Genomic DNA, 20,923 nt, shown 5'->3' with positions numbered 1-20,923 from the left:
TACAGTATTGCAATATATGGAATTTTTGCAGCTCATTCATTACAATGAGCCACTGGCTCATTGTAACTAATCTGCAGAAGCGATTAAGCCTCAGGTCAAACGAAGACCCGAGGCTACCATGGCAACCGATCGCCGCCCATCGATGACATTCGGGGGTGCGGCGATTGTAATTGCCGGCGGCAATGAAAGGGTTAATAGCCGCAATCGGTGCAAGCACCGACTGAGGTTATTAGCGGTGGGGGTTTGCTGCAATATGCAACAACCCCCACCTTTGTATGAAGAGGACTCAGCCCGTGAGCCCTCTTCATACACTCCCTATACCTCTGCGCCGAGCGTTAAGGGGTCAATATATATAATTTTTTGACTTTATTTTTATTTTTACTATTTTTCAGACTCCCTAGGGTACTTTAACCCTAGGTTATCTGATTGATCCTACCATATACTTCCATACTACAGTATTGCAGTATATGGGGATTTTGCACACCATCTATTGTAATGTGCAAATAGCCTAAAATAGATAGCCTAAAACATGATAGCTTCGGATCTTTGCGTGACCCAAGGTTATCTTGGCAACGGATCGCCACTCCCCAATGACATCACGGGGAGCGACGATCGGAGCCAAGATGGTGATTCCCATGCGCTGCCGGCTTGTTAATGCAGCTTTGCCCTTCTGTTTCATCATCATTTCTAGACCGCTTACTTCACCGTATGATGCATATACACATGACAGACACATTATCTTTCTATTATCTGTTGATAAAAGTACTTTCAGGTTACTCTTGGCCTTCTTGCCTAAAGCCAAATTTTGTTATTTTGAGTGTATACACATACTTTTATCTTAAGGGTATCTCGTGTTGTAACATTCCCCCCTGATGCAATTTAAGTATTGAATGTGTGGTCTACTCTGGGGATAGGAACAATCCCATGTTATACCTCTTTAGTATTATATGTGTGTTTTCTATATGGCGCATGGTAGCACTATTGTGCTCTATGCTGCTTTGAGGCTGGGGCGGAGGCACGGCACCACTGTCTCCCGCTGCTCCGCCCTTTATCCGTGTCAAAAGGCTGTATTCTCACGCGGACGTGAAGGCTGATGCTGTGACGCTTGGTCACTTCCGGTGATGCGTCACCTGGCTGGTGCTCAGCTTCGGTGGAGGTGGGTGGGGTGCTGCCATCTCTGGCGTTTTAGTAATGCACTCCTGTCTGGATAATTTCACCTCACTGGGTGGGCATGGCTAGTGTCTTGGGTGGACTGTTTAAAACTACCACGAATCTTATGGGCATGGCCACCTCTGTCATACACCACTATGTTGCTCTATGGACCACTGTCCTTTTGCGTGACCTGCTTGATATTACTCATGCACCAGGTTTTATTTCCCCTGATGAAAGACCCTCCATTTTGGTGGATCTGGAAAGGCATTGGGAATGTGTTTATAAGAATTTCTAAGGACTCTCATGTGGACAAGGACTACCTGGAACTGTCCTTTTAAGGACGGTAGCTAATTGGGGAACAGGGACAGAGCAGTCATAGGGATACTTAGAAGCAGTGCTTATATCTACTCCTGGTTTGGGACCCTTTGTTGCAGTGGCTCCATCCACCTGTTCCTCGCATCAGCTCCTGCTTCCTCTAGACGGACGAGATCTTTCTTTTTTTTATCTTCTATTATTCTTTTCCATCTAGATTTGCTATACTAGATGGATGGTAGTCTTGCATGTTGATTATTTTACCATTTTTTAGCTAGACATAATAAATGTTATGTTTTATATGGCCTGTTTCCACCCTTCTGTGACATCCCTCCCCATTTTTGGGTTTAGTGAACTGACACAGGCATCCTCTGGTGTTCAACCTATTTGATTAGATAGGTAAAAATCATAATTTTTGGCAAGTTTTTAACAGTTTTTTTCACGGTATTCATCGAGCGGGTTTAATAATTATTTTCGTGACACATTGTACTTCATGTTGGTTGAGAAATTTAATCAATATGTTTAGTATTTATTTATGAAATAAATGGAAATTTGGCAAAAATTTAGAAAAAAAAATGTTTTCCAAATTCAAAATTTTCTACTTTTTGGAAAGTTGGTCATAGCACTAAAATAACTTGATAATTAACATTTTCCATATGTCTGCTTTAACTTGGCATCATTTTTCAAACATCTTTTCCTTTTTTTGGGATGCTAGGAGGCTTATAACTTTAGGTGAAATTTTTCAGATTTTCACGAAATTCATCAAAACCTACTTTTGGAGGGTCAATTTAGTTAGAAGTGACTTTATAAGGCCCACATGACAGGAAACCCCCACAAATGACAACATTTTAGAAACTACACCACTCAAAATATTCAAAACAACCTTTGGGAATTTTGTTAACCCTATGAGCGTTTCATGAGGGTGAAAGATAAATGAAAGTAAAATTACAGAAATTTAATTTTATCTTACTATAGATTCATTGAACACTAAAATTTGCACCTTCACAATGGGTTAAAAAGGAAAATGCATTTTACAATGTTTAGGGCAATTCCTCCAGAGTATGCCAATACCCATTTTGTCACTGTACCCAGCACTGTACGGGCACAGGGGGGCACTTGGAATGGAAAGAGCGTTGTTTCGTTTTTGGAGGGGCAAATAAGGCTGAAAAAGTTTTCATGTGTCAGGATGCATTTAGAGAGCCCTAATGGTACCAAAACAGAGGAAAGCCCCAACAAGAGACAACATTTTGGAAAGTACACCCCTTGGAGAATTTAGCAAGGTGTAATTTGTGTATTTGCCCCAACAGGTGTTTGATTCAATTAGGCCCCTAAAGGGAAAAAAGGTGAAAATTTTCTCAAAAAAGTCACTTTTACCCCAAATTTTTGTAAGCCATAAGGGATAAAAGATGAAACAACCCCCATAAATGTGTAAAACTATTTCTCCTAAGCACAGAACTGCACCACTTTTGCATATAAAGTGTTGTAGGGCTCAGAAGGGAAAGAGGGGCTTTGGCCTTTTAGAAGCCAGATTTGCCAATCATCCTTTACATGTGTCAGGATGCATTTGGAGAGCGCTAGTAGTACCAAAACAGAGGGGAACCCCAACAAGTGTCACCATTTTGGAAAGTGCACCCTTTGGAGAATTTAGCAAGGTGTAATATGTGTATTTTCCCCTACAGGTGTTTGCTTCAATTAGGTCCCTAAAAGGAAAAATATTAACATTTTCCCAAAAAAGTCCCTTTTACGGCTAATTTTTGTATCCCATAAGGCATTAAAGATAAAACAACCCCAAAAAATGTGTACTAGCATTTCTCCCGAGTATAAAATTGCCCCACACATGCAAATAAAATGTTGTATGGGTACGCAGTGAAGCTCAGAAGGGAAAGAGGGGCGTTGGCCTTTTAGAAGCCAAATGACAGACATCCTTTACATATGTCAGGATGCATTTAGAGAGCCGTAGTGGTACCAAAACAGAGGGGAACCCCAACAAGTATCACCATTTTGGAAAGCACACCCCTTAAAGAATTTAGCAAGGTGTAATATGTGTATTTGTCCGTAAAGGTGTTTGATTTAATTAGGACTTAAATAGGAAAAAGGTGAAAATTTTCTTATAAAGGTCATTGTACCCCTAATTTTTATAGCCACTAGGGATAAAAAAAAATGTAATAAAAGCCAAATTTGACATAAATGTTTGACATGCATTAGGAGAACCCTAGTGGTATAAAACAGACAAGAATCCGAAAAGTGACCCTAATTTTTGAACGCACACCCCTTAGAGAATTTTGCAATGTGTAATATATGTATTTGCCCCTACAGGTGAATGATCCAATTAGGCCCTAAACATTAAAAAGGTGAAAATTTTCCTATAAATGTCACTTTACCCCTAATTTTTGTAAGCCACAAAGGGATAATATATTAAGTAACCCCGAAAAAGGTGTAAAACTATTTCTCCCGAGTGTAGAAGTACCCAACATGTGCATATAAAATGCTTTATGGGCGCACAGTAGAGGAAAAGAGGGATGTTTGTCTTTTAGAGGCCAAATTTGACAGAAATCCTTCACATGTGTCAGGATACATTTGGAGAGCCGTAGTGGTACAAAACAGAGGAAAACTCGAAAAGTGACCCTAATTGTTGAATGTACACCCCTTGGGGAATTTAGCAAGGTGTAATATGTGGTGTAGTGTAATACACGTGGTGAAATGAGCATTTTGAACATATAGGTGGTTTCCAAATATGATGTGCAATGGAGTCCAAGATGGAAATTGCAATTATTTCTGGAAAGTTCAGAGCCTGTTATGTGGCGCCCATTATGAAATAATGGAGGGGTATAGGGAGCAACGGGACCTAACAGTTGTTACAATTATTCATTTTACCTAAATGAATTCACAACAGGTTGGGTGTGAATTGTGAATGTGTTGCGTATAAGGAGGTAGAATATACCAGGGGACCAACTAAACTTTTGTCACTCTGGAGGTGTCGCAGGTCTCTTAGTAGTATATAGTGTCCATCCTAACTCCTCTTTTGGAACAGACTCTTTATTGAGTCCTACCTTTAGAAGCAGCAGAATTCACCGAGAAAATGCTGTCCTGGCAAAACACGGAAACATCTAATCCAGAGGTACTGGGGCCCCGTCCTTCTTGTCCCAATATTAGTTTCCTAATACCTTCCTCTTGAAAACGGAGAAATGATACGGCAGGACATGCACATTGGAACAGCTTGTAAGAGTTGTACAGCGTCATCTGTACAATGTGCACGGCCAGCGCTTTTGTACCATATCTTCGTTTTCCGTAGGGAAATTATCGCCAAGTGTTGCTCTTATTTACCCTAGCGATGCCCATTGTGACAAATATTGCTGCTTTTGGCTGGACCAAATCGACCAGAAAATAGCATCAAACATGGACAGAGGGGGGCAACAAAACCCCTCTGGACTGCAAGGCAAAATTGGTGGCAGTCAGGAACAGCCGCCACCCTGCCCCGATCACCGTGTCTACAGACATGGTGACCGGTATTACTGACGTCACAAGTAAATTCGCTTCTATTGGCTGGTCTGAATTGATGAGCCAATAGCAGTGATCATGAACTGTGGGGTGGGGGGGGGGGTGGATGGAACCCTTCTGGTCCACGGGGCAGGATGTATGGCTGTCAGGAACAGCCGCCATCTTGCCCCGATCACTGTGTCTGAACCGTGTTGCCAAGTCACTACCCGCCGCACCGTTCTATAACAACGCGCATTGGGAACAGGCTATACAATCTTTAATTATTTTTTAAATCAATTTAGACAAATAAGGGCTTATTTTTTGCGAGACGAGATGCACTGTAAAAAAAACCTTCATTTTAGTGGGTTTTTAGCTTATTGAAGCAATTTTATTAACTTTTTACGTGTGGAGGAAAATAAAATCATCAATTCTTGTTTTGGATTTTTAGCATTTTTTTGGGGGGGTGTTCACTGTAGCATTTTTTGCGTGACAAGTTGTTCTTTTCAGAGGTATCATTTTGGTGCTTGTAACTTTTTCGGATCACTTTTTAGAACATTTTTTGTAAAGCAATTTGATAAAAAGTTTTAATTTTTGGCAAGTTTTTTGGTTTTTTTTTTTTTACCACGTTCACCGAGCGGGTCCAATTATAATTAGGATTGTTACGTACGCAGCGATACCAAATAAGTGGGGTTTTTTTTGTGATTTAGTGTTTTTTTAGCACTGTGTAATGTAAGACACTGAGCATGCTGCTCTGAGCATGAGGTGGGTGTCGGCTATAATATGTAGCCGACACCCGCAGCTTCTGGCGCCGGCTCCATTCAGGAGCCGGCGCCAGAAGCTTGACGTAATAGTACCTGCATTTTGCGGGAATGCACCTCCCGCCATGCAGTACTATTACGTCAAATGTCGGGAAGGGGTTAAGAAGGCTTAAAAGGGTTGTCCACTTTCAGCAAACACTTGATACGATTTGTGTAAGGAAAAGTTAAACAATTTTCCAATATACTTTCTGTATCAATTCCTCACGGTTTTCTAGATCTCTGCTTGCTGTACTGCTATAGAAAGCTTCTGTGTTTTCTTCCGGTGGATAGAAATCTATCCATGGTCATGTGATGTACAGGAAGGTGCACAGGTCTTTATTGTCACAGAGAGTAATCAAAGCTGTGTGATACTAAGAGTGTGAACACCTGCATGTCCCTTAGAAGACCATGAACAGAATTCTACCCAGTGGAGGTAAACATAGAAGTTTTCCATAGCAGGACAGCCACCAGAGAACAAGAAATCAGTGAGAAATTGATACAGAAAGTCTATTGGAAAACTATATAACTTTTCATATCATATCAATATCAATTATTTGTGAAGTGGATAACTCCTTTAATGATTAGTGTATCACAGTGATGGCTAACCTATGGCACTGGCACTGGTGCCAGAGGACGGTGGCACTCAGAGCCCTTTCTGTGGGCACTCAGGCCATCACCAGAGATGACTCCAGGCATCTTCCTGCAGTCCCAGACAGCCCAGGAATTTTAAAGTGACAGCTGTACCTGGGACTATTTTGTGCTTTATTGATGTCCTCAGGGTGCTGGTATCAATGAAAACTGTGACAGAGAAGGGAGTATGAATCACAAATTAACTTTCTGTGCGGGCACTTTGCGATAAACAAGCGGGCCTTTGTTGTAGTCTGGGCACTCGGTCTCTAAAAGGTTTGCCATCACTGGTGTATCAGTTCTAAGTCACTGGAGAAAACCCTATAAAGAGCTTAAATTGTAGACAATTACATTACATAGACTGGCATCATTGATGTCTATGGTGTCCCAACCATTCTACACAAATCACACCATCTCAGTCAGTCATTTTTGCAGAAGTATTAAAAAAAATTAAAGGAGCCAGTATTCCTCTGAAGTTGCATATTCATATTTTATATAATTGATTAAAATTGATATTTTCTTTAATATTTTACCTCCAGTCTTTCTTAGTCTCAAATTTGGTAACAGATTAAAATTTTGGGGCAGATTTACTTACCCGGTCCATTCGCGATCCAGCGGCGCGTTCTCTGTGCTGGATTCGGGTCCGGCCAGGATTTATTAAGGCAAATCCTCCGACGTCCACCAGGTGGCGCTGCTGCGCTGAAATTCCCCGCAACGCACTTGAATACACCAGAGCCGGCTGAGTGAAGGTAAGCGCAAGCTTCGCGACACATTTTTGCTTTTTAAATGCGGCGGTTTTTCCGAATCCGTCGGGTTTTCGTTCTGCCACGCCCCCCGATTTCCATCGCGTGCATGCCAGCACCGATGCGCCACAATCCAATCGCGTGCGCCAAAATCCCAGGGCAATACAGGGAGAATTGGCGCAAATATTCGGGTAACACATCGGGAAAACGCGAATCGGGCCCTTAGTAAATGACCCCCTTTATGTTTTTATGCATCTCATAACACCACATTTGAAGACTGATTTTGCATAATGATTTTCTAACTATGCCTATACAATAACAAGTTATTGCTCATAAAACCAAGCTCATTTGCAACTTGATGACCAGGGCCTATTTTTCAAAACCGGCATGTGTCACTTTATCCGGTTATAACTTTAGAAAGCTTTAACTTACCCAAGTGTTTTCGAGTTTGTTTTGTCTTGACATTTTGTATTTCAAGATTTCAGTTTTTGTTGATATATTTAACATTTATTTATGAAAAAAGGTGAATTTGGTAAGCATTTTGAAAGAATTTGCTATTTTAAAACTTCAAAATGTTTCTGTTTTTTTAACTGATAGTCTAACGACCCAAATTAGTTACCAACTAACATTTACCATATCTCAGCTTTGTGTTGGGGTCATTTTAGAAGTGTCCTTTTGTTTTATTACGACCCTAGAAATATCACAAATCGAACAGCATTCAAGAAAATTTTAGAATCAATAATTTTAGGGACCATATAATTTCTATAGGGGTTTTGGAAGTTGAGTTAATAGAAACCCCCACCACACATCACCCCATTCTAATAACTTCACCCCTCAAACTATTCAAAATAGCAGGTAGGAAGCTTGTTAACCCTCTATGCATATTACAGAAATTCAAAGAAAATGAAGGTTTGATTTGGAACTCACGAATATTTATCATTAATACCTTCATTGTCCTCAAAATTTACCCACCTAAACTGAATAAAAGTAGAAAATGCATTTAAGAATATATTGTGCAGTTTTTTACAAGTAAGAGGACACCCCATATGTGAATGTAACCCACTGTCAGGGCAAATGGCGAAGCATGGAAGGGAAGAAGCTTTTGTAGGGCAGAATAGTTTTCAGGTGCCATGACGTGTTTGTAGAGCCCCTGAGGCTGCGTTGACACGTGGCATTTTGGTTGAGTTTTGAAACAAAATCCAGTGGCTCCACCTGTGACCGTACGTTGAGGTAAGATTGCTTTTCCTTCACGTTTATTTAACGTGTTGGAAACATAATGGGGCCCATTTATAAAGCTGTCTGAAAGTCAGAATACTCCTAGTTTCCCATGGCAACCAATTACAGCTCAGCTTTCATTTTACCAGTGCTTATGAATATTTTAAATGGTAGCTATGATTGGTTGCCATGGGCAACTGAGAATATTCTGACTTTCAGACAGCTTGATAAATCTGCCCCAATGTTACCAAAGTATGTGATCACGAGTGGAGGCTTTGGATTGCGTTTTCAAACGGAACCAAAATGCCACGTGTGAACATGGTACCACAAACCCTTATCCCAGAGAATTTGTAAACTTTTTATCGTAGTATAGAGGGCATATTAAGCCCTTGTGACCAATGGGCTTTTTCCAATTTACCTTCTGTTTATAGCTCCTCACTTTCAAAAATCAATAACTTTTTTTTATTTTTCTGTGTACAGAGCTGTATGAGGGCTTATTTTCTGCATTACAAATTGTACTTCCTATTAATGGTATTTTATATTAAATCCCTTGTACTGGGAAGTGGAAATCCGATTCAAAATGCCGTAAAATTGTTTTTACGTCTTTCACTGTACATTCCAAATGGCATCTCTAATATATTCTTTGGTTTGGTACGATCACAGGGATACCAAGTTTATATAGGTTTTAATATGTGTTAAAAGATTACAATATTCTGACTCCAATAACTTCTTCATACTTAGGATTACGGAGTTGGCTAAGGTGTCATTTTTTTCCAGGACGAGCTGGCCTTTTCATTGCTACCATTTTAGGGACTGTGAGACCTTTGGATTACTTATTATGCTTTTTATGTGTTGCGGAAACAGTAAAAAAGAATCGATTTGGACATTTGAGCGCATTTTTCCATGACAGGAAAAAACGTTTGCATATCTTTATAGATTGGAGATTTTGGGACGCAGTGATACCTAACATGTTGTGGGTTTTTTTCCCACTTTTTAAAAAAATTATTTATTGTTTTGTATGTGTTAGGGGCTTTTGGGACAGTTTAATGAATTTTTTTTCATATTTAGAATATTATATAAAAAATGTTATAATATATTTGTGTTTTTTTTAACTTTTTGATTTTCACATTACTATCATATTACTAGTAATCATGTGATCACTAGTTCATACTAATGCACTGCAATAACCATGCATCTACATAGGCTGACAGGCATCTGCTTGGTCCAGCCAGGGGCAGGCAGGAGCAGGCAGATGCCTATAGCCGGGCACCTAATGAAGGTCCCCGGGTATGCCAGAAAGACGGCACCACACGATCGGGATTGATGTTCCTTCATAACGATGGGGGCTCTGACGTAAAAACCCGTATGGGTGGTCACTAAGTGGTTAAGGTTCGCAGGCACTATTTTCTGATGAAAATATTTGGTGATATCTGGAGGAAAGACACATTATATAACATTCAAATACAGTCGAAAAATGAAAAACAGGCATAAGTTGATTGCATGACCAGCGAACGATCACATACGTGATCCAGTCATTTTTGTCACACAATCACCACGCTAAACTACACATAACTCACTTGACTAGACAAGTTAAACAACATGTTAAGGCTTACTAGTTATACATAGACATAGATGCTGGTTACATGACGACATCTCAAACTAACAGCCAAAAACAAAAAACATTAGATAAAAGCTCATCAACAGTAAACACTACTGAGCAAAGTGAGTGAAAATGCAAACCACCCTTTAATTTCCCAAATTAGTCTGTGAACCAAGGAGTTATGCGGGGTTGGTCTGCAACGTCTGTCGTTCCAGAATTGGAGGACCTCATGTTTCACAGAGTGGTGTGTTAGCAACCGTGACAGAGGGAGCTGTGAAAGCAGTGGTAAAGGGGATGAGGGAAAGGAATATCACACTGCAGAAGCGACACAAAGAGGGGACATGGAGTCACTACACTACTGGGATGGCAATAAAAGAGGAGATTGCTGGTAGTTTCAATAGTGGACTGAGTGGGTGGGATAAAGGTGGTGTTTTGTGGCACATGGACCAGATTAATGGGTTGGCTGCTTGCCATGCATGTTGCTATCTGCAGAGACAGCACAGGGAACCTTAAATAGCAGACCTGACCACTTGACAGTGTTGCTGCCGAGTACAATACTGAACGCGCCATACATGCCAGCTTGCCAGCTGCCTGACAATGACCAATAAAGATGGAGGATACAAGGCAGCTATGGTGGGGATGGTATGGCATGGGAATTTTCTTTTTAAAGTTAATGGCTATGAACATATCAATAGCAATAACCAAGCTTCTACCAGATAAAATAATACCCATATGTCAGTGAATCCTCATTCGCAAGATAATTATACAATATGTCTAGTTAAATATTTGAGACATTTAATGGATTTAGATAATCTATGGAGAGATTTATTTATTTCTGACTTTATTGTCTGTACTCTTTGTTCCCAACATCTCTGATTGTGTGATTGCAGCACTCCACTTACTTCCCTTTAATAATAATAATTCCTTTATATAGTGCACACAGATTAACTAGCAATGCACAGAGCTTGCCAAATCGGTCCATGTTCCCAATGGGGCTCACAATCTAATTAACCTACTAGGATGTTTTGGTGTGTAGGAGGAAACTAGAGGCCCCGGGGGAAACCCACGCGAACACAGAGAGAACATACAATCTCTTCCCTTTCTAGTTATCTGTTAAAATGTATCTGCAGGTTCAAAACCAATGAAAGGAAGCTAAAGAATAGTTTAATGGCTGTTACAGACTTAAAGTGATTGTCCGTTTTTCAATAAATCTGTTCCATTAGACAGGTCTCAGCACATATATATACCTGTGTCTTTGCCTCCTGTGAGAGCTTCAGCCTTTCCCCGTTATCCACATGCTGCACTTTGCATCTCCACACAACTTCCTGTTTCTCAGCCTCTAGTGCAGTGGTGGCGAACTTATGGCATGGGTGCCAGAGGTGGTACTTAGAGCCCTCTAAATGGGCACCCTTGCCATCACCTCAGGGTAGAGTTTTCCAAACAGGACTCAAGGCCTCTTGCAGTCCCAGGCAGCCCAGGACCCCAGAAGGAAGCTACAATGATAATCCAAACTTCTTCTCCTTCTTTCTACTGTATTGGTGTCCTAAGGTGCCTACACAATTTAAACCCATGAAAGAGCAGGGAGTAATAAGTTACTGCTTAAATTGTTGCATTGGCACTTTGCGAAAAATACGTGGGTTTTGGTTATAGTTTGGACACTCAGTGTTTAAAAGGTTTGCCATCACTGCTCTAGTGAGTCTTTTTTCTCTTAGGGAGAGGGAAAGGGGATCAGCAGGATGTGTCATCATCTCCAGCTTCATGTCCCACCCATTTACCAGTGTAGGTTTTTTGTTTACATGTCTTTGCCGAGTGCACAGAGAGTCTACTACACATAGCAATATAGCAAGCATCAGGGATGATGAATGAATTGGTGAGCATTAAGGGGTTATTATTAAGGCAGTAAAGGCACGTAGGCAATTTATGTTAAAGAGTGGCCAACCCCATTAAAAGTTGTCCAGAAGAAGCAGAATCATAAAGCAATGCTAAAATAAATATACTGCACATAACAAATTTATTTTTGTTTATCCACTGAATTACCACATGGCTTTTGGTTGTTTAAGATCTGTGCGCATGACAGAGCTGTGGGAATATGGCAATTTATAAAATTTAAGGAATGCAATGAGCCTGCAGAATAGTATCATCATACTACACCAGTAGCTCTAGCACTGGCTAATATCATACTGTATCTATGAAAATGTAATAAAATTAGTGAGTCAAGTATGTGCAACTTGCCCCTTGCCCCCAGTCTGCACAACATGAAATATAAGACACAGTTGTCAAGTTTACTGTTGCATGGATGGATGTAAATAACAAAGCATTTCCCAAGCAGATGACAAGTGAGAAGCTCCTATCCTCTGCAGACAGACAGACAAAGAATTATTTCACTCACTTTGGACGTAGGAAAGCTATCGACCAGCGATACGTACAGTGACACTCTCTTTGCTCTTATCAGCTGTGCCATCCTTTTCCTTTGGCGTTGTGGCAGGTTCGGCAGGCTGTGTCTGGGCACCTGCTGTAGATGGTGCCGATTTATCTGTGCTAAGGTCAGGGTCAGACTCCTGCTGTGTCGCAGTAGCTGCAGAAGCAATAAAAATCAGTGTTACAACTCATTGAGCAGTTAATAATTGTTTAGAAAACTTGACCGTTATCTGTAACTATGTAATTATTTAGCGAAAAATACACTTTAAACTGATTATAGTACACTGAGTACACTGTGTAAATTCACATTTGGATCATACTGAATAATGTATAATATAGCAATACAGTAAAGTTGTGCATGTTATGCCCATGTAACTACAATTATAATTTGCAGGTGACTTGGCTGCTCTACACTTCTACCTGATTGTGTGCAGGACTTCATGTGCTCAGGCCAGTGTGCTTGTTGACATGGGTAATCGCAGTAGCTAGTGTTCCAGCAGCAGTAAAAAATGGCCTCCTTCTTGCAATTGGCGCACCACTGCTTCTTCTTGGTCTCATCCACTGCTTGTTGCTTTTCCAACTCTGTTTGTTTCTTAACCTCCGCAATGAGCCGGTCTCTCTCCTGCTCCAGACTTTGTCTCATCTCCGCCATAGTGAGCTCTAAAAAGAGATAAAAAACCATCAATCCCTAACACATACACTAATTTACCAGCTGAAATCAGAGGCAGATACAACAGTAACATACATTTTTTATATGTACATCCCACCTCATAATAAAAACATGCAATAATGTAAAACCATAAATGTTACAAAATATAGGAAAATGTGTGAACTGGGATGCCCATGTTGTGGCCTGTACATTGTAGGTTTTGTGTAGTCATAAAGCAAATGATGTCAGATTAGGCTGGGTTCACATGACGTTATTTGTATACGCTAAGCGTTTACCTCGGGAAAGCACCCAATATATAGGCTTAGCGTATACATTGATAAATAACTGACAAATTGACAAACAACTATGCCTCCACCTGGCCACTTAACATACAGGATGGAAAAATGTAGCAGGCTACGTCTTTTCATTCTGCAGCCTCTGCCTGAGTGACCTTTGTGCTCAGCAGAGGCAATGGACGGTTGCAGCCTAACTGTGGTTACAGTAATACCATCAAGAAGTACAGCAGTCAACAAATACTCTCTTTGGAATCTGTTTTGTCTATATTGAATAATGTTTACATTAGTCAGAATACTATGTTGGGGAATTAAAAGCCTCCCTACTCACAGGCTCGCCAAGTGCATACGTCAATTGGCAGGAGGGAGGTCCCGGTGATGTCATTGTCCATATTAGGAAATGACATCACTTAAGAAATACCCCATTCATGGCAGCAGCCAATTGCCAAATGCTGCCAATGTAAACTCCTCCCCCCGCATTCAGGGGGGAGAGGGGGTCACCGGGCGACGTATCCCTGTAAGTTGAAAGCACACATCGGAATCCGCCTTTCCTTACAACGTATGGCAAAAAATGAGGTGTGACAGCCTAACTGTGGTTACAGTAATACCATCAAGAGTATTGCAGTCAACAAATACCCTCTTTGGAATCTGTTGTGTCTTTATTGAATTATGTTTACATTAGTCAGAATACTATGTTGGGGAATTAAAAGCCCTCCTTGCAGGCATGTTGGAGACTTTCAGCCATTGATGCACCACTGAGGGATTTTGTAAGGAATTCCCCTTAACATTAAACATGACTTTTAACATGATGCTTTATCCAAAATCATGTCAATAGTCTTTCCGGCAGTACTCTTGATCTGTTATTATTGTTGCTTGTAACTTTCATTTCCAAACGTCTGAGGTCATCTGAGTCATGCAAACATAAGTATTACACTAGCATTGACAGATGCACAAAATGTGCACAAGTGTCTATTCACTATTCGTTATTTTTTTAAATTTGGGTATACAACCCAGAAAGCAGCACTTAGTGGCAACTAATTTCTCTTATATGTTTTACAGAGATAGTGCTTTACCTAAATTATGTTTCATTTCGGACAGCTCCTGCTGATGCAGCCACTGCAGTTTTTCTATCTCAATTCGTAAACGTCGAATCTGCAGAGAAAGATCAAAATTTTCTATTACAGTCAGTAATGATATAGTTCATATCATTAGAAAACATGGGAATTGCTGCCATCCAAAGTCATTGAATATTAAAAGGAGTTTGGATGATGCAAAACTCTAGATAACGTTAGTGTTGGGTTAATTAGTAGATCCAAAGGTAGATTTTCAATTGCTGCTATCCCTTTACATGTTTTACTATTTCTTGTAAAGATGCCTATTAGTTTTAAAATGTTATTTTATGTATATGCAAATTACTTAAAAAGAGGAAGAAAACAGAATAATGTATATTTCAGTCTATAAGTATGCAGAGTTTGAAGTGAGTGCCAAGGTGTTAAATGGAAAACAATGCCTCTTTTCGTTACCTCGAAAGGTAGCCTCCTTAACACCAAGTATGACCTACAAGAAGTCTAATAACATGATTTGGGATAAAGCCAAACCAGTATATCTATTCCAGAAGGAACATACTCCCAACTGTAGACAAGACTGTTTCGACCTGGTTGGGTCTCCTCCATACAGTGTAGGGAACTGGTGAGAGGCTATTGACAAGGGTGAGAAGGCAAGAGTTCTCCTTAAGGAGAGTTTGCCAATTAAGGCCAACTTATAGGCGTGTGGAGACTTATTTCAGCCTATGGAACACATGCTAATTTGCTTAGATGTAAAATTTCTAAAAAATGTATTGCAATGTGATCCTAATATGGGTATCTGTTCAAGGAAAGCCTGTTCAAGGTTTATCTTATAAAATAAATTCTGATATATTATGCCTTAAAAGAAAGATAGAGCTTTCTAAGAACAAAGAGAAACACTACTCTTGCATATTTGGGCTGTCAGAATTATTGATCTACGATATGATATACAGGTTAAAGGATGGTGAAAATTTGGATTAATGAGCATAGATCACGATTAGAACACTTTTTAAAAAGCAAGAAAAAGTAGCAGAGCAACTAAACATGAATTTTGTTAAGATGACAGTAGTGAGACACTTCCTTGAAGCAGGACACAAGGTTTTTCATTTGAGATTGTGTGTATCAGAAGCAAATAGAGGGTGACAATGATGCATTATTGAAAAGCAGACTCTTACAAAAGGAAGTTTATTTGATATAAAGCCTGTCTATTTGGTCTCTAGTCCAACAGAGATGAATGAGAGCTGTAACTTCAGTCTGTTTTATAGATCCCTACAATAGTTTAGGGATAATAAGTATACATAATGTTATTTAAGTCGGTGAAACACTTATATATACTAGAATGTGGATTTACAGTTGTAATATCTAATATTATGTAAAAGTGTGTAGATTGTATGTATTTGTATGTTGAGGCATGGTGGATAATTGTGCTGAAGTACAAACCAACTTGCTTGTATTTAAACTGAGCAATCATGTGACTGCTATATACAGACTAGTTTAGAGACTATATACAGAGAGAGGCATGTTTAATAAGAGTGGAGTCCCAACGCCCGGTCCCATCCGGGAGATAAGCTACTCGCATGGAGATTCTGAGATTGTATGATTTTGCTGCTAAATGGACTGTACAAGTTTAAGATTTACTAAAGTATTGGAAAAATATCTCATTTCCTCTGGATGTTCCATGTTGAGAAATAACACATCATCATGGCACGACTTATTGACCCCAATTTTGGCTTGAATACTTTACCTGAGCATCTCCTGTTTGGGGGGGGGGGGGAGGAGATGGATGGACATGGGGGCAGCTACTTTGGATATGGGCATGAGTACGATCTCCTTACTATGCCATTGCTTTGGACAAGTATACCCCTCTGAGGATTAACCCAGCACTTCCTGAGCTTTCTTTAGTTCCCAGCAGAGCTAGTTGTAGGGCCATAAGGGTGTTCTATATGGGGACCATCTGTGTGGACAGAGCACTTTGCTCATTTCACAGCAGCTAAATGAATCCCACAGCTTAACAAACTTCTTCCACCTGCCTCAACTCCAACTTTGCCATGCCATAAACACCGAATTCCCAGGTGACCAGCTGGTAGAAAACTCCCTTCCCGCTCCCCCCCATCCTCCTGGAAGTTCCGGGTAAAGCACTTAATTTCCAGTTATATAGCCAGTTACTGTCCACCCACACCAGATGAACTCCTGCACCAGTGAGGGCACATTGAAAGACTGAACATGATCCCTTAAAGGACAAGGAATAGGATCTTGCCAAAGCTGGTCTCCTCTAACTTATGGAACAGAAATTCTACAATTTTTACACTTCACATACCTGGTAGAGTTAGCAAATTTTGCCCTGGGTTCCTGGACCTCAGGTACCTTCCTTCATCTACAATGGTCCTGCCCTGTGGTCAAGGGGCTCAGGGAACAGGTCCGCAAGTTTCTGGGGGTGGCTGTCCCTGATCATCCTAAGCTTTGTCACCTCCTGGTCGATGCTGAACTATTCCAATCCACTACGGATTGGTTTTCCTTACCAAAACCTTCTACTGTACTAGGAAAACAATTGCTAGATTTTGGATGGCGGCCCATATCCCCCCCTCTCCATGATTGGATCAAAACAGATAATAATGATTTCCCACTCAATAAGTGGATATTAATCCATAGGAAGAAGGATAGGAGGTGTCACAGTATGTGGGACAAGTGGCTTGAATTCCCATCTACTGCGGTCACAAAAATTCTATCCTAAACAAAGGGTCTAAACAAAGTGCCAACAAATCACTTGGTAATCTAAAAACAATATAAATGACAAAACTGAACGATGGAGGAAGTTGATATAAGTCCATATAGCCGGAGGAGAGAAGCGTCCCCATGCATATCGCAGCGTATCTGCAGCTTGTCCATGTTTACATTGAGCCTTATTTATAGGCGGCAGTGAGGAGTATACACTGTGGGAACACAGTGGTATGTGCAACTTTTTATGTGTTTTTAATGTATACCAATACATTTTTGCATCTAATTGATATGAATTGATATCTAGCATGGTTCATGGCACCGGCCTTGTAGCTACTTTTCTTACATTGTGGTCTTTGTGTGACCCATGGCTGTCGTAGCAACAGAGCTGTGCTCCGACGATGACACAAGGGGAGCAACAATCTAAGCCAAGATGGCGGCGCCCTGCATTAGAACAATTTACAGGAGTAATGGGAGAATCATCATTCCTGCACTTAATCACATCCTGTATTTTCTATCCCTGCTATTATACTATCTACATAGGAATAAGTTGCAAGGTAGAACACCTTTCTTCCTTCTTAAAGTCATACCTGTATATAAATTATATATGTATACACATATTAATTGAATATATACTAACAAAAAAATAAAAATCTTCAAGCACAGGAAAAATAACATACATAGAGCATGCACTTACCACAATTAGGCTTCCTGAAAGTCATTCTTGATAGTAAGGGTTACTGCCTTACAAGGTTGAAAAAGGGGCATGGTTTTCCTTGTCCCTTCTAGGAAAACCTTTTTGCATATTTCCCAGAATCCTCTAGTAGAGCATCAATGGCTACATAGGTCTCCACTCACTTATAGGGTAGCCTTAATTGGCAAACTCTCAATAAGTTACTCACTGACCCTAACAGAAAGTAAAACTGGATAAAGGCCTGGTACTTAACCAGTTAATCATACCTGTGTGTGTAGTCCTGTACTTAAAAGGGCTGAGTGGTTAGATCCCTGCATTGATCAACTCCATAGAAACACTCTTCTGCTCTGATTAAAAGCTGTAGAAGTCTCTGGTTGGATACTACAGCAGTCACTTTGGGCAGAAAGGATGGGCTATGGAGCGGCAAAACAAACATATCCTTATGGCTGCTATCTAAAATAGTCAGCAGTTTTGTATGGTAAAAACCGCTGATTGATTTAAATTATATTACCTGTAAACATACCTCGGCTATGGTGTTCCCTGTTGTATTCTTAGACAGGTCATTGTATATTTCTGTCATCGTGCCTTTGATTGCCTCCATCATCTAAAAATTAAAAAAAAAAAAACATTTAAAAAGGGACACACCTTTACTTGAAATATACAAATATCTACATACAGATAAGAAAATATATTCAAAACATCCATTCAAAACACCCTTTATTAAAACCAGAACAATACATTACACAGTTGAAACCTGTGCACATGGAAGGCCATTTATTTAAATGGCTACCATGTATGACTTTCTTTTAGGGGTAATGCTTGGTCGGTCACTTCTATCCCCAATCAGGTCCACCATCTTCCTCCCGATGTGTTGCAAGACATGCACTTACCTACAATCTTTAATTTAAATCCCGCGGTTCATCTGAATCTGTTGGATCGTCCATCGGCCCGCTCTTCGATTTGTGTTGCCCGAAAGCCGATGCGATTGCGCCAAAATCCGATCACGTGCGACTGCTAAAATACCTGTCCCAGCGGCGAGATCCCTGAAAACGTCGGAAAACCCAACGGAAATGCGGCTGTGGGACCCTTAGTACATAAACCCCAATACCTTAAAGACAGGCATTCCATTGATTTTATTTATGTTTCTGTACGATTCCACCGTGCTGTAAAAACATCTTTTATTCTTTCTTAGTTGACTTCTGTATGCAGTCTGGGAGGCGGGGAGAGCTCTCGAATCCACTGAAGCTCTCCCCATTCCTCTCTGCAGTCTAGCCACCTAAACGCCCCGCCACAATTCCCCTAGACTCGCTATAGGCATACTTGGATTCCAGTTAAAACAATAAAGTTGAATATATTGGAACCTGAAGGGAACAAGTTTTAGCTAAAAGAAGGTTGTTATTTAGTTACTCAGGCTCTATGGGGACCTGCCACAAGCTGTATTTGTGAAAAATATGGTGACATAAAGAAATAACAGTGAAGTTTAAGATATAAATGAAAAAATGTTTAACTTTTTACGTCACTTTACTATGAATGCTATATAATCTTTTTCCATTGAAACTATACTTAATGCATACAAGAGAGTAAATATTTGATATGTGGCATTATTATTTCTACTTTATCTTTATTTTTCCTAAACATGAAAACAACACTTTTCTAATAAACAATATCCCATTGTATAAAAGTACAGACCATTGTATTGTGGGGAAGGTTACTCACCTTACTGGTGTATTTTGCAATGTCAGCAGCAACATCAGCTGAGGCAGTAGCAATGGGCAGGTCACTTGTAACTGATGTGGTCAGTGGATGTCCTGGGCTTGTCACCATGGCTTGTGGAGGGGCACTGGTCACCAGAGTTATGGTGGACGTAGATGTAGCTTGTGTTACTCCCTTTTGCTGCACTGCTAAAAATCATAGTAAAAAAAATATATACATATATATTATTGTCTGTGGGCCTGTGCTGCTACTATGTTTCACACATGTAGAACATTAATACTGAACATATTATTTTGTACAAGAGGAAATTCAAATAATTATGTTGCAGGTTTATAGTCAACAGACTGCAAAAGCATAACCAAAAAATCTTAAGGTGAACCTGTTATCAAAGTTAAACATTACCTGCAGGTAGAATGTTATAGAGCAGATAGAGTTGATAAGAACGACATAAACAGTTGTGGAAAAAGATTCCATATAAATTTAATTTATCCTTTTATATCTCAACTTATTTATATGCGGAATGAAGGAAGCATTGTCAAAAGCATATTTCTTTCTATTCACACTGCAAAGTCACTGAAAAGAAACGCTGACCTGACTTTACGGCATAAAAAGTGGCGAGATTTAAGTAAAGACAGTACAAATTCTAAACACCAAACATCAAAATGCCAAGCTTCTTCCTCGAGATTTCAGTACGATCAGAGACGAGGAAACACAATTGATTCCCTGAGATGGTGTGCATGGTGACTAATAGGAAAAACGTTGATCAAAAAGGAATAATAATAAACTCAATTTATTGTTTATTTAAAAGTACTGTTGTTTTACTTACCATTAAAAAAAATATCTGAATCTTCTGAAATCTCGAGGTACGGATTTGACATTTGATATTTTGGTTTTTAGACTGTTTGTAGGTTGGACTTGCCTTCGAATTGTAACTCCCTCTCTCCCCACACCATATAATATTAATTTTATTGTTTCTCAAAGTACAAATTATACTGCATATTTTGTTTCAAAACTATACACAATTGTACTAGCACTAGAAGATTACATACTTTATAAAAAGAAACACATGCACGTTTTTCTCACTCCTCGACATGAAATCTGTATAAACCTTTCCCATTTTAGGTTACCGTAATTAGAATTACCAAAATTCTTTTTATTTGCCAAATGCCAAATAATGAGAGAGAATTTTTAAGGCATATTGATTACTTTCTGAAGAGTAAAAAGTTTACTTGCCCCATTTTTAAAATTGCATCAAGGAATTATGGACATAGGCACTATCAACAACTTTGATTCAAAGCGAAAATTTTTATGAAAAATGCATAAAAATTGCAAAATCTTTGCCCTAAACAGAAAATAATTTTTTCACACCTTCTAAATGTAAAAGATGAACATGTGAAGAGTTCATAGATAAGTTCATATATAAGTTCGTAGTTCATTCAGATGTTCACAGGAAT

At 39.7% G+C, this 20,923-nt stretch overlaps 1 protein-coding gene across 23 annotated transcripts in view; it reads right to left on the bottom strand.

The window, feature by feature from the left end:
* ZMYND8 (zinc finger MYND-type containing 8) overlaps positions 1–20,923 on the bottom strand; it is a 328,826-nt gene that overhangs the window by 52,392 nt on the left and 255,511 nt on the right. For 14 of the 23 annotated variants that reach the window (XR_011847695.1, XM_072110572.1, XM_072110562.1 and 11 more), the window contains 5 exons: positions 19,473–19,657; positions 18,268–18,360; positions 14,357–14,435; positions 12,762–13,001; positions 12,350–12,498 (listed from right to left, as the gene is read on the bottom strand). Coding sequence is in view for 22 of the 23 variants with exons in the window: in XM_072110572.1 (XP_071966673.1) it covers positions 12,350–12,498; positions 12,762–13,001; positions 14,357–14,435; positions 18,268–18,360; positions 19,473–19,657 (746 nt within the window). In the remaining variant the exon portion in view is untranslated. Of the gene's footprint in view, positions 1–12,312; positions 12,499–12,761; positions 13,002–14,356; positions 14,436–18,267; positions 18,361–19,472; positions 19,658–20,923 lie in introns of all 23 variants that reach the window. The other 9 variants (XM_072110560.1, XM_072110571.1, XM_072110575.1 and 6 more) reach the window with 4 other exon arrangements.

This window comes from Engystomops pustulosus, chromosome 6 (genome assembly GCF_040894005.1).
Source record: "Engystomops pustulosus chromosome 6, aEngPut4.maternal, whole genome shotgun sequence".
In the NCBI taxonomy this organism is placed as follows: domain Eukaryota; kingdom Metazoa; phylum Chordata; class Amphibia; order Anura; family Leptodactylidae; genus Engystomops; species Engystomops pustulosus.
The sequence above is the reverse complement of the archived record's forward strand: the minus strand, read 5'-3'. Positions and strand labels throughout refer to the sequence as shown.